At 34.4% G+C, this 22,677-nt stretch overlaps 1 protein-coding gene across 7 annotated transcripts; it reads right to left on the bottom strand.

Moving 5' to 3' along the window:
- Positions 1–13,583: 13,583 nt before the first annotated feature.
- On the bottom strand, positions 13,584–21,813 carry LOC147476384 (protein SPA1-RELATED 4-like). 7 transcript variants are annotated; one of them, XR_015209906.1, is made up of 9 exons: positions 21,571–21,802; positions 20,388–21,428; positions 20,128–20,285; positions 18,211–19,180; positions 17,942–18,134; positions 17,542–17,853; positions 16,813–16,980; positions 16,681–16,740; positions 13,584–14,120 (listed from the first exon to the last, which is right to left on the bottom strand). XR_015209906.1 is itself a non-coding variant. In XM_086586357.1 (8 exons), exons 2-8 carry the CDS (start codon positions 21,231–21,233, stop codon positions 13,932–13,934), a joined length of 2,682 nt encoding a protein of 893 aa, XP_086442483.1. In that variant the 5' UTR covers positions 21,234–21,428; positions 21,571–21,813; the 3' UTR covers positions 13,584–13,931. The 7 variants fall into 7 exon arrangements, 2 of the variants coding, with proteins under 2 accessions (XP_086442483.1, XP_086442484.1); XR_015209907.1 differs by having other exon boundaries at positions 16,842–16,980; XR_015209903.1 differs by having other exon boundaries at positions 17,988–18,134.
- Positions 21,814–22,677: the final 864 nt, after the last annotated feature.

Raw genomic sequence — 22,677 nt, 5'->3', positions numbered from 1 at the left:
ATTTTCTCCAATTCTTTAGGAGTCCCAATCAAGTTTATACAAACCAAACTTGCTGCTACTATATTGAATCCAACATCGGATTTTACTATAGGTCCACATCACATTTTTCAAAGAGTTTAATTATATATGCTTGAATAACAAATTCTAGGTTGGTAAATCTTTCATTTGTCGACAAAATACGTGGTTCATTTATTATCATCATTGTCCTTTGATGTTCCAATAGCTATACCATAGCTAAATATGTCATCCATGACAAGTGTTTTCCTATCCCAAAATTCACCTGAACATACATGGAATATTGAGATCAATCTCTTCATTTTCAGGTACTTGTACCTCTCCATGGGAAACCATATGCATTTCAGTTAATTTGGGTATTTGCACATTTTCATTATTTATTTATGGAGCACGTACACCAACCATTACCTACCTATTGCTTGGACAAGATGTTTCCTTAGTTCTCCTCTTCTTAGGAGCACTCTCCTTGGATCTTATAGGTCTACCACACTTTTAGTGTGTAATAGATTCATTTGCCGCTATTTTTAGACCCATACCAAATGGAACATCAATTCGGCCTAGCACATTCATGGTTACCTTTACCATATCATTAAATGCTTAGGCATTTTCTTTGCAACCTCTTGCAAGTGTTTCATATCATTCTCCTTATCTCATAGTCACATTCATTGTTTGGATAATTAATGAGTCAGTGGACGTGATCCACGTTACGTCACGTCTTTCTTAGAGCAATCATTGCTTTTCTCCCCCCAACGACGGGAATACTGTCTCATTAAATTGACAATCATGTAATACAAACCAACAGAAATACAGAAGAATTTGTCTAAGTGAGCTTCTTGCTCCCAACATTATAGATATGATACACAATGTCTCTCTCATTTATGGATATAGTCTACCAAATCTACATATATCCATAATACTTTTCTCCATTTGTATATCCATACATTTTAAAATAAAGCAAAATAAATTTGTGAAGATTGATACTAACACAAGTATATTAAGAAAAATAGAACTTGAGATTCATAATAAGGAAATCCATAATATTAACGACAATCATAGCCTAGACTTTCTATAAAGAGAACACAACATTAACTATAAACATTTCATGAACTAGTAATAAAAATATAATTAACTAAATAAATCATTCCAATGATGAAAGCTAAGTTTGCTCATCAAACGTGCCCATTGCTATTTGGATCCATATACTGAACCTCAAGAAAATCGGAACAATCCAAATGTGTACCATCACTAAAGTGGTCACTCTCCCTGTTGGAGTATATCTCCGTATATTTTTAATTATTTCCACTAGTGTTTGGAACAAGGATATTCTATCATTGATTATCCTTGAGTATATTTCCATATTGTAATCTTGACTACTCAATAAATATGGCCCCTGTCTATTAATTAGATAAGCCTTTACACAATTCTTCTTATTATTCTTTTTTTCTTACTGTCGCCGTTATCGACCACCATCACCACTGTTCTTCTACCGCCACCATCAACCACCATCTTCGCTAGTTTGTCGATCATCATTGTATGTAGCAAGATTTACCTTGAATTGTTTGGAGATGTGCGAGTTGCTTTTATAGCGAAACAGTGGAAATTGCAAGATATTTGATATTAGTTGTGTAGGCTTGCAGCAAGATCTCACCTTTCTAATGTCTTGTGAAGTTGCGGTGGTGCAACAATTTATTTGCTAGGACAAGTTTATGATTGCACAGTAGCAGCTGCTCTGTTGGCTTCCATCTCATGGTTTTTTTTTTTGTGGAAGCAATTCTTCTCTTATGTTTTATGTTGGTTCTCTTTTTGACAACACCAAGTACCGTTCCATTTCTATTAATGGAGAACTACTGTTTCGGTAGCATTATTAATGGAGAACTACTGTTTCGGTAGCATTATTGGTGTTGTTTCTCGAGCCTACTATCAGTGCAACATGTTTGTTTTTTTTATGCCTATTGTGGTGATCGATAGCATTATTGGTGGATGGATTTATTTTTTTTTGCCATTCTTTGTGTCTTTCTTGAAGACTACAATTTTTTGGGGCTGTGTAATAAGATTTTTGGTTATTTGGTTGTTGCATTTCTTGGAGTAATACTTTTTTTTTGGATCAATACAAGATGACCAGTCCACTTAGTTCTACAGACATTAGTCAGCTGTGTTCTCGGGTTGAGCAGCTTCTGTCTTTGGTGCAAAGTTCTAGTGCACCAACAACTATGACTGCCATTGCCTTTCATGCTCGGTTGGATCATGCTACACCTACTTAGGTCCTTGATTCAGGTTCCACTGATCATATGACGGGTGAGTCAAATCTATTTGCATTGATTGTATTAACTACTGACCATCGTTATGTACGTCTTGCTGATGGGTCATCCACACCTATTCTTAGTAAAGGGGAGATTCCCCTTTCATCATATATTACGTAGTTTGTCTTACATGTGCCTAATCTTGCTATGAATTTGTTATCGGTTAGTAGATTAGCAAAAAGCTTGAATTATGTTGTGATTTTTTTTTTTTTTTTTCGATCGTTGTTTTATACAAGACCGAGGTATAGAAATGATTCTTGGCACGGGGTTTAAGCATGATGGACTGTATTATTTTGGAGATTCACCACCTACCACACCTACACCTGTTACTGTCTTGCAAGCATTTGCATTGCTAGAACATGGTTCTCTTGATTTCTCTTCACAGACTCTGAGTTTATGGCATGCTCGTTTTGGACATGTTAACTTCCAATATCTTTGTTTATTGCTTCCTGATTTGATGAAAGCTTGCAAATCTCAGAAGTTTCATTGTCATATATGTTCGCTGTCTAAGCATACTCGTTCTACTTATATTTCTCATATGCATCGCTCACCATGTGCATTTGATCTTATCCATTCTTATGTGTGGGGACCGTCTCCAGTGAACTCTTGGTCAGGGCATTGATATTATGTTACTTTTATTGATGATCGTAGTAGATGTACTTGGGTTTATCTACTCAAGAATAAATTTGAGGTGCTTAACTCTTTCACCCAATTTCTTTAGATGATTAAGACTCAGTACAATGTTGTGGTTAGATGCATTTGTTCTGACAATGCTAAGGAATATTTATTAGATGCTTTTGTGTCTCAACTGAATAAGCTGGGCATTATTCAACAACTTCCTAATACTTACACAATTGAGCATAATGGAGTTGCGGAACGAAAAAATCGGAGTCTCATGGCTGTTGTTCGTTGTCTTTTGTTTGGCATGGATGTCTCCAAACCTTATTGGCATATGGTTGTTCTCACTGTTGCGTATCTTCTCAACCGAACTCCAAGTCGTGTCTTACATGTAAATCCCCTCTCCATGTTCTTCATCTTGATAGAGTTTTATTCTCTGTTGTTCCCAGAGTATTTGGATGTGTGTGTTATGTGCAAAACCGGAGCCCTAGTCGTACAATGTTAGATGATAAAGCTATTAAATGTATATTCCTGGGGTACACTCATTTTTCAAAAGGATATCGGTGTTATGATCCTCTAGCACGTAAGTTATATAATACTATGGATGTTACATTTCTAGAGGATACACCTTTCTTTGGACGTAATCTTTTTTTTTAGGGACCACTTGTACCAGCCTTTTCACCAACAAAGGACAACTCTCCCTTTGTTCGGCTTTTACATTTGTTTGATATTGGCTCTCATCCATTTGAAGAGCATATACAGGTTTACCCTTAGGCTCCACCACAGCCGCTTACGCCAGACTCCTCTACTCTGAGTCTATCTCCTTTGCGTACTTCGGATATTGGTGTTGAGCCTACTTCTACATATGATTCACCTATTGTATCACCGGTGCCACCACCACCATCACCCTGTAAGTCTTCCTGGGATAGACATCCACCGAATCGTCTTATTACTACATGTTGTACTCAGCATCCTATTAACAAGTTTGTGTCTTATCAGGGACTTTCTGATTCTTATCGAGATTTCTTGGTTGCAACATCCTTTATCTCCATTCCTAGATTTGTTTATGAAGCTTTGCCTGATCCTCATTGGGTTGCTGCAATGCAATGTGAAATGGAAGCATTGGAACGGAATCACACATGGGATATGGTTTCCCTACCACTTGGTGAGAAAACAGTTAAATGTAAATATGTGTTTTATATTAAGTATTTTGTAGATGGTACTGTGGATCGTTACAAGGCATGGTTGGTTGCAAAGGGGTTTACTCAGATTCCTGGTAAGGATTTCGGTGATACATTTGCTCCGGTGGCTAAACTTTCCTCTGTGCGGCTCTTGATCTCTTTGGCATCATCTCATTCTTGGCCTCTGTATCAGTTGGATGCCAAGAATGCTTTTCTCCATGGTAATAATCTTACTGAAACTATTTATATGGATCCTCCACCCGATTTTCGCGGTGAGGGGGAGTATGCTGGGAAAGTGTGTTATCTTCAGAAATCTCTATATGGGTTGAAACAATCACCGCGTGCTTAGTTTTCCAGTTTTAGCCAAGTGGTATTATCTCTTGGGTTCTTACACTGTCAATCTGATCATACTTGTTTCATTCGAAAGAACAAGTTTGGACACCGTTTTCAACTTCTTGTGTATGTTGATGATATTATAGTTACAGACGATGACAATCCTGGTATTGCTTAGGTAAAATTTGATCTGAGTAAGACATTTGATGTGAAAGATCTGGGGGCCTTTCACTACTTCTTAGGTATTGAGGTAGCACGTTCTCGACATGGGATATCTCTATCGCAGAGGAAGTATATTCTAGAGTTGTTGAAGGATACTGACATGCTAGGTTGTAGACCAGCATTGTCACCTATGGATCCTAATATGAAACTCTCATTTGAGTCTGGAGAATTACTTTTTGACCCATCTCAGTATCAGTGTTTGGTTGGGAGATTGATTTACTTGACTAATACCAGGCCTGATGTAGCCTTTGCAGTTAGTGTTGTTAGTCAATTTATGCATGCTCCTCATACATCTCACATAGATGTTGTTTATCATATCTTGAGGTATCTCAAGTCATATCTAGGACTTGGTCTGTTTTATGCATCAGGCAGACAGTCAGGATTATCTTGTTATACTGATGCAGACTATGCTAGTTCTAAGACAAACGATCAACATCAGGTTTATGTACTTTCTTTAGGTCACACTTGATATCTTGGAAGAGTAAGAAACAAAATGTTACTTCTAGATCTTTTGTAGAGGCCGAATATCTTGTAATGGCTCAGGGGACCTGTGAGCTTCTTTGGCTACGTTCACTTTATGATGAGTTGGGTTTTCTAGTAGGACCTTCTATCAAGTTATTCTGTGACAACAAATTTACCATAACGCTTGCTTCAGATTCTGTGCTTCATGAGAGGATGAAGCATATTGAGGTAGATATACATTTTATACGAGAGAAGGTCAAAGCAGCTGGTATTATTGTTCCAATATTTGTTCGTTCTATAGAACATACAACATATATGTTCACCAAGCCAGTCGGACCGTCATTGCTCAAGAGTTCCATTGTCAAGTTGGGCTTGATAGACATCTTCACGCCAACTTGAGGGGGAGTGTTGGAGTATATCTCCGTATACCTTTATTTCCATTAGTGTTTGGAACAAGGATATTCTATCCTTGATTATCCTTGAGTATATTTCCATATTATAATCTTGACTACTCAATAAATATGGCCCTGTCTATTGATTAGATAAGCCTTTACACAATTCTTCTCTCCCAATCCTCTATCACATTTGTTTCCATTTTTCTAGTCTTTATACTTTTCAACCTCTTTTATAGGAGCTCGACAGTATTTTGCCCAATGTCCATCATTACCATCACATCTGTAGCAAATATCATTGCTCTCCTTTTGTTTGTTCTAAGGATTTGAGTCCCCTTTATGGGGTGGAGTTGTCCACTTGTTCCAATTATCCTTTTGTTGGTCATCAATATTCCAATGGCTCTTTTTTCTATTACCATTGCCATCTCCATAAGGATGATAACCTCAACAACCTTTCCCAGTATTTCTGCCTCTTCCACGCCCTCTCCCATGTCCTCTACCACGATTACCACTAGCTCAAAAGCTGGCATTTGCTTCTGGAATTGCCATTGACCCAGTTGGTATGGAGTTGTGGTTTTTCATGAGAACATTACAGTTTGCCTCTGATACAAGGAGGCAAGTCACAAGTTGAGAATATTTCTCAAATTTTCTTTCACGACATTGTTGTTGCAAATGTACATTATTTGCATGAAAGGTGGAGAGAGTTTTTTCAATCATTTGTGCATCTATTACTGTTTCACCACACAGTCTAAGGCGAGAAACAATATTGAACAAAGCAAAATTGTATTCTTTCACAGTTTTGTTTTATGGTCTTGATATCTCAAGTTCAACCATTCACTTTGGGTAGTTGGGAGGATAGCCATCCTTTGGTGGTCAAATCTATCCATTAAGGATGTCCACAAGCTCAAAGGATCATCCTCACATAGGTACTCTGCCTTCAAATCATCATGACTATGATGTCGTAGAAATATCAAAGCCTTAGCTTTCTTTTCAGGAGTTGCAGTGTTATCTTCCTTGATAGCATCACCTAGGTCATTGAACTATAAATGTAACTTCGCATCCAATTGCCATGACAGGTAGTTATCGCCACTCACATCAAGAGCTTTGAATTCAAGTTTAGCAATGCTCAACATCTAAATTTCGAACATAACATGCATAATAGATGGTTACACACATATAAAAGAGAATAAAACAACTAATTAGTTAATCATATATATAATAAAATCATGTATACACTCAACCTTATTTTAGATAGTCTAAGCATGTCAAAATAACTATTAAGAATGTATGTAGCATTTAGCTCAGAAAATACTTCAAAACAACTATTTATATGCTAGGTTCTAATCTAGCCATGTATATAGGGTTAAGTATTTGAGTAAAAGAATTAAACGTTGGTTATAATGTTAGAACTTCTGGTTCTAAGTATATGTGAACTTCTAGTTCTTCATAGAAAACTTAATGAAATTCTGGTTCTTTAAATGAAAATAGACTAGTGAATGGAAATTCGGGTCTCGACAATATCAAAAATTTCACATTCAATACAAGAATTTATGGTTCTATTTAAAACAAACTACGTTTATGATTTTGGAACTTAAAGTCCTAATATAAAATAAAGAACTTCAGGTTCTTGAAAACAAAATTAAGATCTTTGAACTTCAGGTTCTTAAAAAAAATAGATCTTGAAACTTCAGGTTCATAAAAGTTGAATCTTGGAACTCCAAGTTCCTAAAAAAATAGATCTTGAAACTTCAAGTTCCTAAACATTGAATCTTGGAACTTCAAGTTCTAAAAATAGATCTTGGAACTTCGGTTCCCGAGTATATCGTAGACCTTTGGGTTCTACATAGTTGTTCAAGAGTATACGTTGAAAGAAAAAAGAAACAAAATAAAAGAAAAACAGATTCAAATGAAGTTATAGATCAATTATGAACAGTAATGTTCTTTATTTTATATCCGACGATTTAACCGTTGGATTTTTCTAAATTTTTGATATGTTTTTACTTCATGAGTCGTGCATCTACATTAAGACTTTCATGTCAATCCAACCATGGGAAGACTTTCATCTAAACAGAAAACGAAAACTACTTTAGTGAAACAAATTAAATCGGTTAGTGTTCTCACACTTTTGCTTTTGTGTAGTAGATGATGAGTAGAAGAAGATGGTACTTAGAAGCATAGTACAAAATACCCCGATATATCGCAATATTTGGGGATATCTATCCAGATTTCAAAGAAAGATATATAAATATCACGATATGTTCAGAGATATATACGACCATAGTACAAAATATCCTGATATATCGCGATATTTGGGGATATCTATCCAGATTTCAGAGAAAGATATATAAATATCACGATACGTTTAAAGATATATACGACTGCAAATATCGACGATATTTTGATGATATTTGTAATATTTGTGATATTTAGAGATATTTAGCGATATTTTGTGTGTATAACAATTTTATTTAATTTTTACTATTATATTTCAAATAAATATAAATAATGTATCATGATATATAAAAAAATATCCACAATATCCACGATATTTGCATGGGAAACAATGTCAAATATCCCCAAAGATAGGGATATATCCACGATATATATCCAGAAATTGAGTATCAATAAATACCCATATCCTGATATTTTGTACTATGTATATATAGTACAAAATATCAGGATATGGGTATCTATCGATACTCAATTTCTGGATATGTATCGTGGATATATCCTCCTCTTTGGGGATATTTGACATTGTTTCACATGCAAATATCGTAGATATATCCAAAATATCGACAAATATCGTGGATATTGTGGATATTTATTGATATATCATGATACATTATTTATATTTATTTGAAATATAATGGTAAATATTAAATAAAATTGTTATATACACAAAATATCGTCAAATATCCCCAAATATCACAAAATATCATCAAATATCACAAATATCGTCAAAATATCACTGATATTTACAGTCGTATATATCTCTAAACCTATCGTGATATTTATATATCTTTTTATGAAATCTGGATAGATATCCCCAAATATCACGATATATCAGGATATTTTGTACTATGATGTATACGACTACAAATATCGGTAATATTTCGACGATATTTGCGATGTTTGGGGATATTTTGCGATTTTTTGTGTATATAACAATTTTATTTAATATTTACCATTATATTTCAAATAAATATAAATAATGTATCATGATACATAGTACAAAATATCAAGATATGGGTATTTATCGATATTCAATTTCTGGATATGTATCGTAGATATATCCCCCTCTTTGGAGATATTTGACATTGTTTCACATGCAAATATCGTGGATATATCTAAAATATCGACAAATATCGTGGATATTGTGAATATTTCTTGATATATCATGATACATTATTTATATTTATTTGAAATATAATGGTAAATATTAAATAAAATTGTTATATACACAAAATATCTCCAAATATCATAAAATATCACAAATATAGCAAATATCGTCGAAATATCACTGATATTTATAGTCGTATATATCTCTGAACATATCGTGATATTTATATATCTTTCTCTGAAATCTGGATAGATATCTCCAAATATCGCGATATATCGGGATATTTTGTACTATGTCATGATATATCAAGAAATATCCACAATATCTACGATATTTGTTGATATTTTAGATATATCCACGATATTTGTATGTGAAACCATAGTACAAAATATCAGGATATGAGTATTTATCGATATTCAATTTTCTGGATATGTATCGTGGATATATCCCCCTCTTTGGGGATATTTGACATTGTTTCACATGCAAATATCGTGGATATATCCAAAATATCGAAAAATATCATGGATATTGTGAATATTTCTTGATATATCATGATACATTATTTATATTTATTTGAAATATAATAATAAATATTAAATAAAATTATTATATACATAAAATATCCCCAAATATCACAAATATCGTTGAAATATCACCGATATTTGCAGTCGTATATATCTCTGAATACATCGGGATATTTTGTACTATGTGTGAAACAATGTCAAATATCCCCAAAGAGGGGGATATATCCACGATACATATCCAGAAATTGAATATCGATAAATACCCATATCCTGATATTTTGTACTATGCTTAGAAGTTGATAGCTTCTAGAGTCTTCGTGCTGATAACGTGTTACAATTAACTAACTTAAGAGAAAATCCTATAACAACCAAACAGAAGAACGAAGAGAGAGAGAGAGTACCTTTATATATAACTAGTAACTTATTTTCCAAGTTACAAAGATTATAAGAATGGAAATAAATAAGGAGGTGCCCCATATATATGGGCATCCATCTAGACCCACGTATCCAAGAAATGGGCTTGAGCCCCCTCGTTCGGGTCTGGGATATGTAAACCCTTCCCCTTCGACCCATACGGTACAACCCGCCTCTTTTCATGGCTTTGTTAAATAACCTCCCTATTTTCACAAAATGAATAAAATTTAGGTCTAATTTTAACTTCCCCACCAAAATTCTTTCATGATATACTCTAATAACAAGATTGAAATACTGAAATAGTGATTTCCTCGTTTTGCCATTGAAGATTAAAGAAGATTATTGCAAATTTAGTGTCTCGTCGTTTTTCATTTGAAGAAATAAAACTCAGCATTGGAGAAATCATTGATCCTTCGAAAGCTGCGTTTTTAAATCTTCTAAGTTCAGCTTTTGTAACAAGTAACTTTAAACCTTCATTGATTATTCTATTTCTTCAACTTCTCTATTTTTTTTTTCTACAGTAATAAGTATTTTTTTCTTTCATTGTGCTAAAAATGGTTATTTCGATATGCAAATTTTTTTTTTCATATGAAAATTTGTTTTTGCATAGTAAAATTTATTTTGTCGTATGATTTCTTTTTTGCACAGTAAAATTTATATGCAAATTTATTTTTTCATAGTGAAATTTATATGTAAATTTATTTTTGCATATGAACTAAACTATGAAAATTTTGTTTTGCATAGAAATTGTAGTACGAAAATCAATTTTAAAATTTATATGCATTTTTTTTATTGTGAAATTTATTTTTGCATATGAAATTTATTTTTGCATATGTACATACTTTGTTTTGCATAGAAATTGTAGTACGAAAATCAGTTTTTGCATAACAATGTTTACTTTGAATTGTTGGATCACCAAACAAGTTTTTCATCTATAAGTCTAAAACCTTTATACTATTTTCATTTTAAAATCGATTTTTTTTTTCGTTTCTAAAATAATCACAATATGAAAAAGCAAAGACTTTTTTTTTTTTTTTTTTTTTTTGGGGTTTTGACTACTAATTTAAGTTTGATTTTTTGAATAAAAACAATTATTAGATTTTAGATTATTTTTTAGCTTTTAATGTCACCATTGTTTTTTCATTGTTATAACATGTTGATTTTTATTTATTTATTTTTTTTCCTGAGGGTATGGTTTTTATTTTTTGAAGAATGGAGGGAAGGGAAGAAGGAGGAAGAGGACGCACGACATGTTTTGGGGTAGGGGTGGGGGTGAGTGGGTTTAAAAAGAGGGAGATTTAATATATTTGCTCGCTCATGGGGGTTTCACTTACCAATTTGAGTGCGAGGGAGATTCATCCCAAATCCTGCCCACGCATCTACAACTATCCAGTATTACATGAACCAAAATTCCATGACAGACACATTTCTTAATCGAGTTGTCGCAGTCCAATTTATGTAGCTTATCCCAATCCAATTGAATTGACACCAATTAAACTCTAATGAGTTGGTCTAATCCAAAGTTTTCACTTTTAACCGATACCAAAGCGGTGGATGACAGTTTGATAGCAACAAAAGGTGATTAGTGTCGAAAAATTAGAATATATCTTGAATTAAAATTTGTAATGATCATTTAAACAGAAGTTAGATAGTTGGATTATTAGTGAAATGATTTGTGAAAGATCAAAGATGTAAACAATTGCATCCGAAAGGCTTGTTAATTATTATACTTAGAACAAGAAACGTGCGTTTTTGCTTTTATAATTTTTTTAAGGGCATAAAGTGGTGTTTAGGTAATAATTAAATGTTCCACTTGTAATACTGATGGCAAAAATCCATTATAAAAACAGTAAATTCATTGCATTTCCATAGGAAAAACAAATAACTCGCTTTCTGAGAAACATGGTGATTGGTTACCGAAAATAAATAAAGAAGAAACATGGTGACACCGAAACCCCACCCAACATGAAAAAGAGAACATAAAATATTCAATCGTTGTTATCTTCGTGGCCAACTTATTATAAAAACAAAATATCTTTTTCTTTGCTGGAAACTAAGTTTTATTTATTTATTATAAAAACAAAATATCTTCTAGGCCAACTATACCTTCCATAGTTCATTATGGCAAATTATATTTTAAGCATTAAGCCTAAGAAGTTAAGTAGTTCTCTCTAGCCAATTAAGCATGAATTTTTATTACTTTTGTTTTATTTTTGATTTTGTCTTTCAAGTTTTTTATGGTATTCTACTACGAATCTTAGCAAGATCTGAAAACTACTTGTAAATTATACACATCAATTCATATATCAAAAGTTTCAAAGAAAATTTTGAGTAATACTATACTAACACAAGAAAACTGACACGGTCAAAACACAGTGGCGTGGCATGTTGCAACATCGATGTTGTAATGGTAAAAATAAAAACCAAAAATCTCTTTTCTCTCACTCAAAACACTTGTTCTCTTCCCATTATAAATTTTCCATTCTCATAATTTCGTCATAGCAAACCTCAATTCCATTGATTTTTCATGATGTAACATTGATGTTGTAGTGATTTTCATGGTGCAACATTGATGTTGAAGTGGTATTTCTTGGTGCAATATTGATGTTGCAGTGGTTTTTATGGTGAAACATTGATGTTGCCGTGATATTTATCGGTGCAATATTGATGTTATAGTGGTATTTCTCAGTGCAACATTAATGTTGCTGTGGTGGTTTTTCATGGTGTAACATTGATGTTGCAGTGCCACGTCACTGTATCGGTCAACTGGGTCAAATTTTATGTGTCAGTATAGAATTATTAAAAAACTTTGGGCTCTTCAACAATTCGATACGATATAAAAATAAGATTCCTACAATATTGTGTTTTTTGGATAATATTCTTTTTTTGACTAATTGCGCGTATTCCTTTTGGCGACACCAACAATGCAAAATCATTCTATCAAAGTATCAGTCATCACCGAAACACACAATCAGTGCGAGGATGACTGTCAATTTTTCTTTTCAATAATCAGATTCCTACAGTATATATACTGAATTGTTGAGAACCAAATTTTCAGGGTTATGGCTTGTTGGAATTCATGTGTTTTCAAAATATCGAGTATGCTTTCGACAAAAGTTTGGGTTCACAATTATGGAAGTGATTACTTTTACGCATATATTCAGAAAGTAAATAGAGCTGCTGACCACTTAGCTAAACTATCAGCTGCTTGTAATGTTGAACATATTGTTTTCTATCCTTCTTTATGTAAAACCCTCTCTGAGATCCTAGAAGATGGAACAAGAAATTATTTGAGAATCTAATACAAAGGGAGGTCTGCGCAACCTCAGCAACATTTTAAAAAAAAATTGGGGTTCACAAAAAATTGAGTAGGCTAATTACTGAGAAACTAGAGCTTATGCCTAAACGGCTAAAACAAAAACCACCTAGGCAGTTAGCAACAACCCACATTGCCCAATCAATTTTGCCAGGCCAGGGCGTGTGTAGTATCATGAATCATGATCAATCATATTTTATAACTATTAAAATAATAATAATAAGTAAGAATAGAAATTAAAGATTTTAATGTACGAAGGTGATCATATTAAATTCAAAGACCGAGTTATAACAACGATATGATATACTGCAAATATTTCAGGCCGATCATAATACTGCGTAAGAAATTATATCTGTAAACATCCACTACATGGGCATACTTTATAGTTTATACACAGACAAAACATCAACGAAAAAAACACACAAAAACTACATGGGCGTAAAAATGTCTCTATCCCGATAACATATAAATTAAATACACAGATTTGCATTTATAATGAGTATGAGAAGCATGTCTTTCATTGATACATTCCTTCTTTTAGCTTCCTTTCCTTATTATCTTTCGCCTTTCCAAAATACATTATCATATCAATTCATCACTACTTCTATACTCCAACAACAAAATTTGATCAATGACCCTCTAGGCTTGTCCACTCCCCCTTGTTTTATTGACCATTAAACCTGGTGACAAGTTTTCTCTTCTCTCTTGTTCCTTTTTTCTTAATCTTTTCATTTTGTTTATGGGGGAGGGATGAGGGCATGTCAGTGCACCCCCCACTTGCATGGGAAAAATGAATATTTTTGAATAGCAGAGATCAAACCATCTCCAAGACCTTAATGTTGCCAGTGGAATTTGCAGCAATCAGTGTTGAGGACTGACCGCGCCAGCAAACCGAAGATATGAACTGCGAGGCATCTTCCAGTTCATGACCAGAGAGTGGATCAGTGTTGCTGAATTTGAACGACAACACTGGCATTGGAAAAGCTTTGTGGTACACAAATACCTGTTCCAGAAGATAATAACTTAGAATGACTAGGATGGAAAATGAAGTTGGTGACAATGAGTAGCATGATTTCATGTAGGACTCAAAAAAATTATATGTTAATCCTGTTTGCATTAAAACAACAAGATGACCATTTAGACAGCAAATGCAGACCTATATACCTATATATATAAATAAATAAAAAATAAAGCAGTCCGTAGAAAGTTACTCAATCATACATTAGTGACACATTCAAGAAGTCCGTCTCTAATATCCAGGTGATAGATATTAGATACACCAGAGCACAGCCTGGATACAAAGTGGATATGATATGGCTTTCAGATTCAAGCTTCAACTGTACGACATAAAACTTTTTTCCGAGGGTTCTGTACAATTGTCTTTTATCAGAATCCAAATTACACTGATGTATTATGTGTAAGCACCAACCAAAACACTGTTTAACCTCACTTGCAAGCTTCACAGCATTGAACGCTGACTGTAAGTTGAGGCATCTAAACTATTAGATTTATGTCATGCAGAGCAACGTCAGACATTTCCGAAGGCAGATATTGACCATCTTCGACTCTAATCTCACTCTTCCTTACTTGATATACAAGGCTTCTCCTCTTCAATTATCAAATAAGCAAATCTTAAACATTTCATCATTAGATTAGCTAAGTTATGCTCTTTTTCCTAATAGTTTAAGGTCTATACCACAAACCACATTACAACGTAACCTACTTCGACTACTAATGTGCTTCCTCTCTACTCAGCTGCTTCTGCTGGTAACCTATACAGAATGCCATTTATACGCCAATAGACCTACAGTAATATGTGCCATATTCTAGACTCTTGAGCAAAATTGGATGGATAATTTGAGGTTTCAGAAGAGTGTGTACAAAATCCAGTCAAGTAAATCTCACACAAGCAAAAATATCATCCAAACAGAAGGTTGAACAAAAACTCAAAAGATGCAAGAACTATGCAACTTGACATTAAAAAAAAAATTCAAGCAGAGACCAAGGGCCCATCAACCATTATTTCCAACCCAGGACAAATTATTTAGGCAGCACCAAGTTGTAATCGGCACAATCTTTAAAGTTTGAATGTTCAGATATAGAATACAAGATTACACAAAGTTTTCTACTTTCCTCATTACTAGATACAGCCTAATCTAGTTTCAAATGAAAAAAGTAACACATTAAAGAAACATAATCGAAAAACAAACATTTGATCGTAGCACCATAAATCCTCAGAAGTGAACTACATAATTACATCTGTCTTACTACCAACAACCAGCAAGAAAAATGGACAAATGTAGGAAAGAAGAATCAGGTGATCCAAACTGGATAGACCTAGAAAATCTTTTTCTGATTTACTTAAAACATAACTCAAGGTTTCCCTATCCAAAAGATATATAACTTTTCGTTTTGTATTTTTTTTTTCCAGATATACCTTTTTGGACACCAATTTATTCTCAATGATGTTGAAGTGGTGAAATTGCATTGTCAACAAGTTAGAATCGACCAAAATTCCAATTAACCATGATAAACAGTGATAAATGATTGATCTTACTTATTTGTTGACTCAGTCAATTGGCACAAACAACAGTCAAAATCATGAATTTACTCACTAGTTCTGCTGATTAAAAAGAAAGATATCAGCAAAATATGAACCCTATCAATCTCCAATAAATCAACAATACAAATTGGATTTTGAACTCAATTTATTATTTTATCAATTTCCAATAAATCAACAGTACAAATTGGATTTTGGATCACTAAATTTATTATTTTATCAATTTCCAATAAATCAACAATACAAATTGGATTTTGGATCATTCAATTTGTTATTTTCTGTTATAACTGATTTTGAAACATAATGTGAGAGCATGAACACCAAAGAGTAGTGAACTGCTCACCAAAAGGATTTCTGAAATATCTGTATATAACAAAAAAAACGTTTATTTCCAATCTAGCATTTCTTGTCATTTCCAAATTATATTAATTTCATTTATCAAAAGATACCATACTAGTTGTTGGATCATAGTAACAAATTTTGGATACACCTTTAGATTGAACACATAAATTGGTGCTTTAAAAAAAATTGAGAAAAATAAAATAAAGAAAAAAAAAAGAGTTTATGCTTCTAATAACAACAATGCTGTTAACATCTTGAATAACAAGATGGGCTAACAAAGATATTAGTAAATTACTAGCTACCTATTAGATATTAGTAAATTACTAGCTACCTATTAGATATTAGTAAATTACTAGCTACCTATACCAAACACGGGCTCTAAATCTCAACCAAAAAACACCTAATTGATAATCAGTTTCAATGGTCATACAATGCATGTATACTTGCACTAGAATCATGATACGAAAAACACCTAAAGCTCGCTAAAGTTACTTGTGATTTAGCTTATGGTTGAGCCAATCTCAGAAGAATGCCAGAAATGCCAAGAAGAAGAATGAGGTAACAATCAGCCTCATCAATATTTATGGCATGAATATCAAATCAAAATTGTAGGGATGAGCAAATATACAATCAACATCTACTAGTTAATATATGAACTTACCTCATTTGTTTCCGAGCCAGTGGCTATGTATCCATCAGCTATAGCAAGGCCCACAAAATTCTACAAACAAGCAGATGTTGATTTGAAAACCACCAAAAATATCAATAAAACAGTGAGGTATAATCAACATACAAAATAAAATTCAGTTTTCACCAACGAACCGCCAGTGGTAGCATTGCAGGATAACAATTGCAAGTTGGAGAAGAAGGTTTCACTATCAATTTTTTTTATCATAACAAGTGTTGCACTTTTTGTGGTTCTCCCACGTTCCCTCAGAACTGACTACTGGGATCATCTTAACTGATACACCAACACTTCTCTCATCAGTAAAATGTATTAGGAAGTAATCTCCATTCGCAATTCATGTCAAATTTATAAGAGAGTAAGCCACCTCAGCTGTAATCTCATTTGTAATTCATGTTGTATTTCTACCACAGAAAAACCTTCTTTTATTGATCATTAGGGGTGCACATCACGCCAGGAGAGTACAATAACAAAGAGTTCACGCATTTCTCTATTTGCCAGTATTTGCATCAGATTACTAATTTACAAAATTTTGAGCACCCAAGTAGCATTTGTTAAAAGAGCGCACATGCTAAAGCCCAATTGTTAATAATCAGAAAAATGAAAATATTCTTGCTTTGGTTCTCATTTTCAAGATATAAGATTCATCATTAACTGCATATCCATTTTTGTATGAAATTCTGGTTCTGCTTAACCATTTTCTTTTGTTCTATAGAAAAGAGAACCATAAACAACTCAGGAACACAAGAATATAAGGATAACTATGAAAGAAGCCTATTATGACCATGACAAGAAAAAAAATTTACTATGAAAGAATAGCAGTCCAAAGATGAGTACCTTTACATTGGTATGTCCTGTGAATGTCTGGAGTGGACTGTCAAGTACCCGCGATGAGCACATAGATAAATCCCAAAGCTTTATTGAGTTATCTGTAGATGCTGAAACCAGCGTTCTGGAATCCATGAATTTGACATAACTCACAGTTTTTGTGTGTCCATGTAATGTGTATAAAGGTGCTTTCGTGCTACGAAGATCATAGTAATAGATTCTATGATCTGCTGAACCAATTGCAAGTAAACGTGCAGAATCTGGAGGGAACTGAACACAGCAGACATTGGCCTTCGTCTTAATAGTACAAACACTTCCTCCCTGCATTTTTCCAGCCACGTAAGAAATGACTTATTATACACCAGATTTGGTTTAAACATGACAATAGTATCCAAATAAACCCCAGTACGTTTAGTTTCAAAGCTGAATCCACCGAATGCAAAAAATAGAATTGCCTGATTGATATTCCAAAGCTTAACAGCACCGTCGTCACTTCCGCTAGCCAAATAAGTAGGATCTGCTAGTGAGAAGTCAACAGACCAGACACGCCTTTCATGCTCCCTCATTTCTGTAAAAACTTGACTTCGAGTAACATCCCACACCTGAACAAGTTTGAAAGTTCTAATAGGTTATTTCTCAAAACATAAAAAAATGGAACGAATATAAGGCTTGTCCTACCTGCACAACACCTTCAAAGTCACTTGAAGCTATCTGGCTTTTAATATAACTATTCCAACAAATGCTGCTAAGTTTTGATCTACTTGCCATCTCCACTACAGGATAATGAATGTCCCGGTTTTCACTTAAAATCATATCACATTCAAAAACCTTTATTTTTTTATTTACACCAGCTGTGGCAAAAAATTCTTTGTCACGATCAAAACTCAGGGAGCACACTAAGTTGGAAGAATTTAGTAGATCCCCTTGCTTCAGATCCGCCTTAACTTCTAACTTACTGAAGGATAGATACTTGCAAAGACCCTCAAGAAATGGATTTATCCATTCACTTTTTCTGCTTCTAGCATTCCCCTGCTTAAGGGCCAAGTCATCAACCCTGCTTCCTTCAGTCATCACTACAGACCCTCTATTATTATTACTTCTTTGAGAGCACCTACTTAGCATTTTCGCCGTTGGTTCAACCAGCCTGCATCTCGTTGAAAAATAAGCTGACTCCAGCTTCTTAAAGTTCTTCATCAATCGAGAAGATTTGGACAGAACACTTCCTTGACTATCTGCACACGAGTCTTCTTTCTCAACCTCAGCTTGATGCTCGCTATATTCCTCAGTACCACTAAAGTGCACTCCTGCCCTGCCACGTTTTCTGGGCCCCAAAACATTTCTAACTTGGTCCATTGAAAGATGTTCTCCCTTTACCATTGCTGAATGATTATTTCCATCCAGTTCAGATAGAGAGCCTTCCTGTTTCTTGACAATAGATAGCTTCTCTGTAACTTCTTCGATGTCGGAAGAAAGAAAACCTACAATTTTTTTCAGCTTTTCAGTCGCTTCCTGTTTCTTTTGTTGTATTAGCAGAAGGAACTCAAGAAGCAATTCGTGCTCTTCTATTTCTTCTTTTAACTTTATTGCAGCTTCACGCTCTTCCATACTCTCCCTTGGTCCATCTAAGAAATCACTTTGTAGCACCTCACTGTAACATATCATAACAAAAAATGAAAAAGTACACAACATCCAAAACGACAATAAAGGATAACTTTTAAGCTGTCGTCGAGTTAAAGACAAGAAGGTCTTGATTATAATTCCATATCGGCCGGTGTCTAAAGCCTTGCAATCAAATATATTAATCATGGGACCTCTCCACTTATAATCCCATCTTCAATATGGTATAAGAGCTTGGGTTGATTCGACTCCTGGGTTGGTTTTTTCCGGAGGGTGGTTGCCATCTATGCTGCCCCCTGGACTAGCTTTGTCCACTTCCACCGCTGTTTCACAATCTTATCTTTTAGTTTTCTTTTCCTTCAAACATCAATAAAATCTAAGTAGGTATATGCATCTACATTGCCTTTACTTTGATTATAATCATCCTACCCAATTTGTTGTTTGTCTTGTTTAGCCTTGCTCTCTTCGTTGCTCAAGCTTAATTTACCACTGTTCGATATGCTCCGCTTCTAAGCGTTACCTCTAGTTGAGGAGCTTTTAGTTGTTGGTGTTGCCATAGTTGAGATACTATAGGTGTTTTTTGGTGCTACTGAGACGTGTGTCTGGAGTTTTTTTGTTAGATGTTATTGTTCGTGGTTGTTTTTGGCAAATTTTTAAGCTTGAATTTCGGCAACAATCTTAACAAGGGCAGTAAGCTAATGATATATTTGGAACTGAATTCTCATTGTGGTGGTAATCTCATGTGCTTTTCAACCACCACGAGATTAAAGGGGGGAGGGGGGTATTGGAATATAAGTGAGGCACATAGGATCACTAAATCTACAATGTCCTCATTATCAGGATTTATATAGGGAAATACTGTTATGATTATGAGCAAACAGATGAGATCCATGCAACATATAACAAGTTTAAGTTCAAAATAAAAATAAACACACAAACAAACACAAGTAGAGCTTGCTTCTAGTATATGATACTTACCACATTTTTGGCCGAGTACTTGGCTGAGGATGCAACAACCACAGGCAAAATGAAGCTTCCTTGGGCCACTTCAACAGAAGCTGGGGGGGCAGAACGCGATGTCTTAAATTAGACATAGTCCTGAGCTTTTCTTCCATAGAGCTAAATGTGCAAAATAACTGTTTGCAAGAAAATAATTATAATGGTTGAAGATAGACAACACAATAACCGCGAATGGGAATTTAGTTCTAGAGAGAAAGTACATCTGACTATAAGCAAACCTCAAAAAGAAGAACCCCTAGTCGATATATATCTGACGAGAAGGAACTTGAAGCTCCATCAACCTCCTCTGGACTCGTATACCAGCTCAGCTCCATAATCATTATCTGCTTAAGTGGAAAAATTTTCTCCATTCCATCTAACTCATCTTTCCTGCTATTATTTAGGTTTCTTTCCTCATCCTCTTCTACTGATGAGAGAAATGTTGGAAGAGTTGAGCTTGACCGGACACAACTTCTGTCAGAGGCTTGCCTTGAAGCATCAGCAGTATATATGTCCAGCGATGAATCTTCACTGTCCATTCTACTTTGTCGATGCAAGCCATAGAGTGAATGTGATGAGGAGCACTGACCATCCACAACTTGCCTATTCGACTCATCCTCACCTGAATCAGAGCTTGAACTAGAACCTGAAGCAGACTCAATAAATGAAACACGGTTGACGGAAGACATGACAAAGCATGAGGGCCGCACATTTTGTACGACGATGGTCTGTGAGTGGCCCAGGTCAACCATCTCAACAATCTGCTTAAATATGTGTAAGCACTCCAGGTGATCAACCACTCGCTCCGGTGTGTCCAACCACTGCCTCAGGCTGATATCACTCTTTCCCATCAAACAATCATCTGTATGTATCCTTACTTCTTTCCAACTAGTCCCCAAAGAACCAATCTGACTGTCTATCTCCTTTCTGTTTTGTACAAATCTAGCTTCATTCAACAAATCACTCGAGGCATCACGCCGACTCTCCTGATGCAACTCAGTGCTCCCACCTGAGATAACACAAGCATTCAATCCTCTAGAACTAGCTGACTTCTCCCAACCTGTTTCAGAAGACCCTCCACCCATCACAAAGCACCTATCGACAAACAACAAAGAATGATCACACTCCAACTTCTATCCCATCCTCCTCTTACTTCCAACCAAATCATTTTGTCTCAGATTCCCACTTTACAACCACCAAATCACAAACAATAATTTTCCAACCAAAAAATTACTCAAAACATATCATTTCCAAACCAAAATTTACCACCTCACTGTTCCCTGCTGAACACAACAGTATATATAAATATAAATTCCTTAACAACTACACTAGTACTTCACCAAAGAAGAAAGAAAGTGTACTCACAAAGAGTCATTCATGTTACATAATATATAGAACACAAGTAAGAGAGAAAGAAAGTACCATTAGTAAAGCATGAAAGGATCTTCTTCTTCTTCTAGTTTACTCAACAAAGACCAACCTGATAACAAAACAAATACATAAATGCATCCCTACATTCATTACTTCTTTTTTAGCTTGTTCCTCAAAACAGAAAAAAAAATGTTCTCAACCAAAAAGAGTAGCCCATGCCGTAAACTACAAAAAAAAAAAAAAAAAAAAAAGTATTTAAAAAAATGTACTTTTTAGTTGTTTTAATTGAAGTCCAAGCTTTTATGTTCTCGTTATCTTCGCGCTTTATTCTAAAAAGTCTACGTGGCCAAACTAAGTCCGCAATCATTCATCATCATCATTTGAATTGTTTATTATTTTTTTTGTGGTCCTCATTTTCTAATTTAGAAAATCTACTGTCGGACAAGATCACGTTTTTTTTTTCTCCTCTTACTATTTTTTTAAGTTCAAATATGTTAATGAAGTGATTACTTTACCTAACAAACCTAATCTGATTTTTTATTAAATTAATAATAAATTATTATTATTAGTGGTGAATTTAAATAACCGCCAAACAGAAGTTCGAAAAAATATATATTAATAAAGGTTTCGAGGAAAAAGAGGAAGATCATAAACCTGAGAATCAGGCAAGTGTTTGTAGCTTCTACTGGTTCAGGGTTTCCAAAAACTTCAAACCGACATCACCCGCTATTCGATATTTTTAGTAAACCGATATTTTATATTTCGACATATTCTTCATATTTCACACTTCATGTGCTAATTTCAATATTAGTGGAACTGCGGAACCCCAAAATCTCCTACCGGTACAATAAATATCGTGTTGAATTGTAAGATGTTATTGAGTGTACCTCAAAACTTGTTTTTTCCACCTTCCGTGGAGTCTTTTCTAACGCTAAGTACAATGGTTTGGTGCACCATGCACTCATGCACCAAACCACAATAAAATATAGTGGATAGAGTTAGTGGGTTAGCGTTTCCAAAGACAATGGTTTTTCTCACAGCCACATTAACTATGGCGTACAAAAATTTTATTTTTTTTATTCTCCAGCCACCATTGCCTTTGGCATGTGGAAAAAAAAATTAAAAAAGAAAATTCTAGCCGCCACATAGTGTGGCGTG

The sequence above is a fragment of the Coptis chinensis genome, chromosome 9, assembly GCF_015680905.1.
Source record: "Coptis chinensis isolate HL-2020 chromosome 9, ASM1568090v1, whole genome shotgun sequence".
Taxonomy (NCBI): domain Eukaryota; kingdom Viridiplantae; phylum Streptophyta; class Magnoliopsida; order Ranunculales; family Ranunculaceae; genus Coptis; species Coptis chinensis.
The sequence above is the reverse complement of the archived record's forward strand: the minus strand, read 5'-3'. Positions and strand labels throughout refer to the sequence as shown.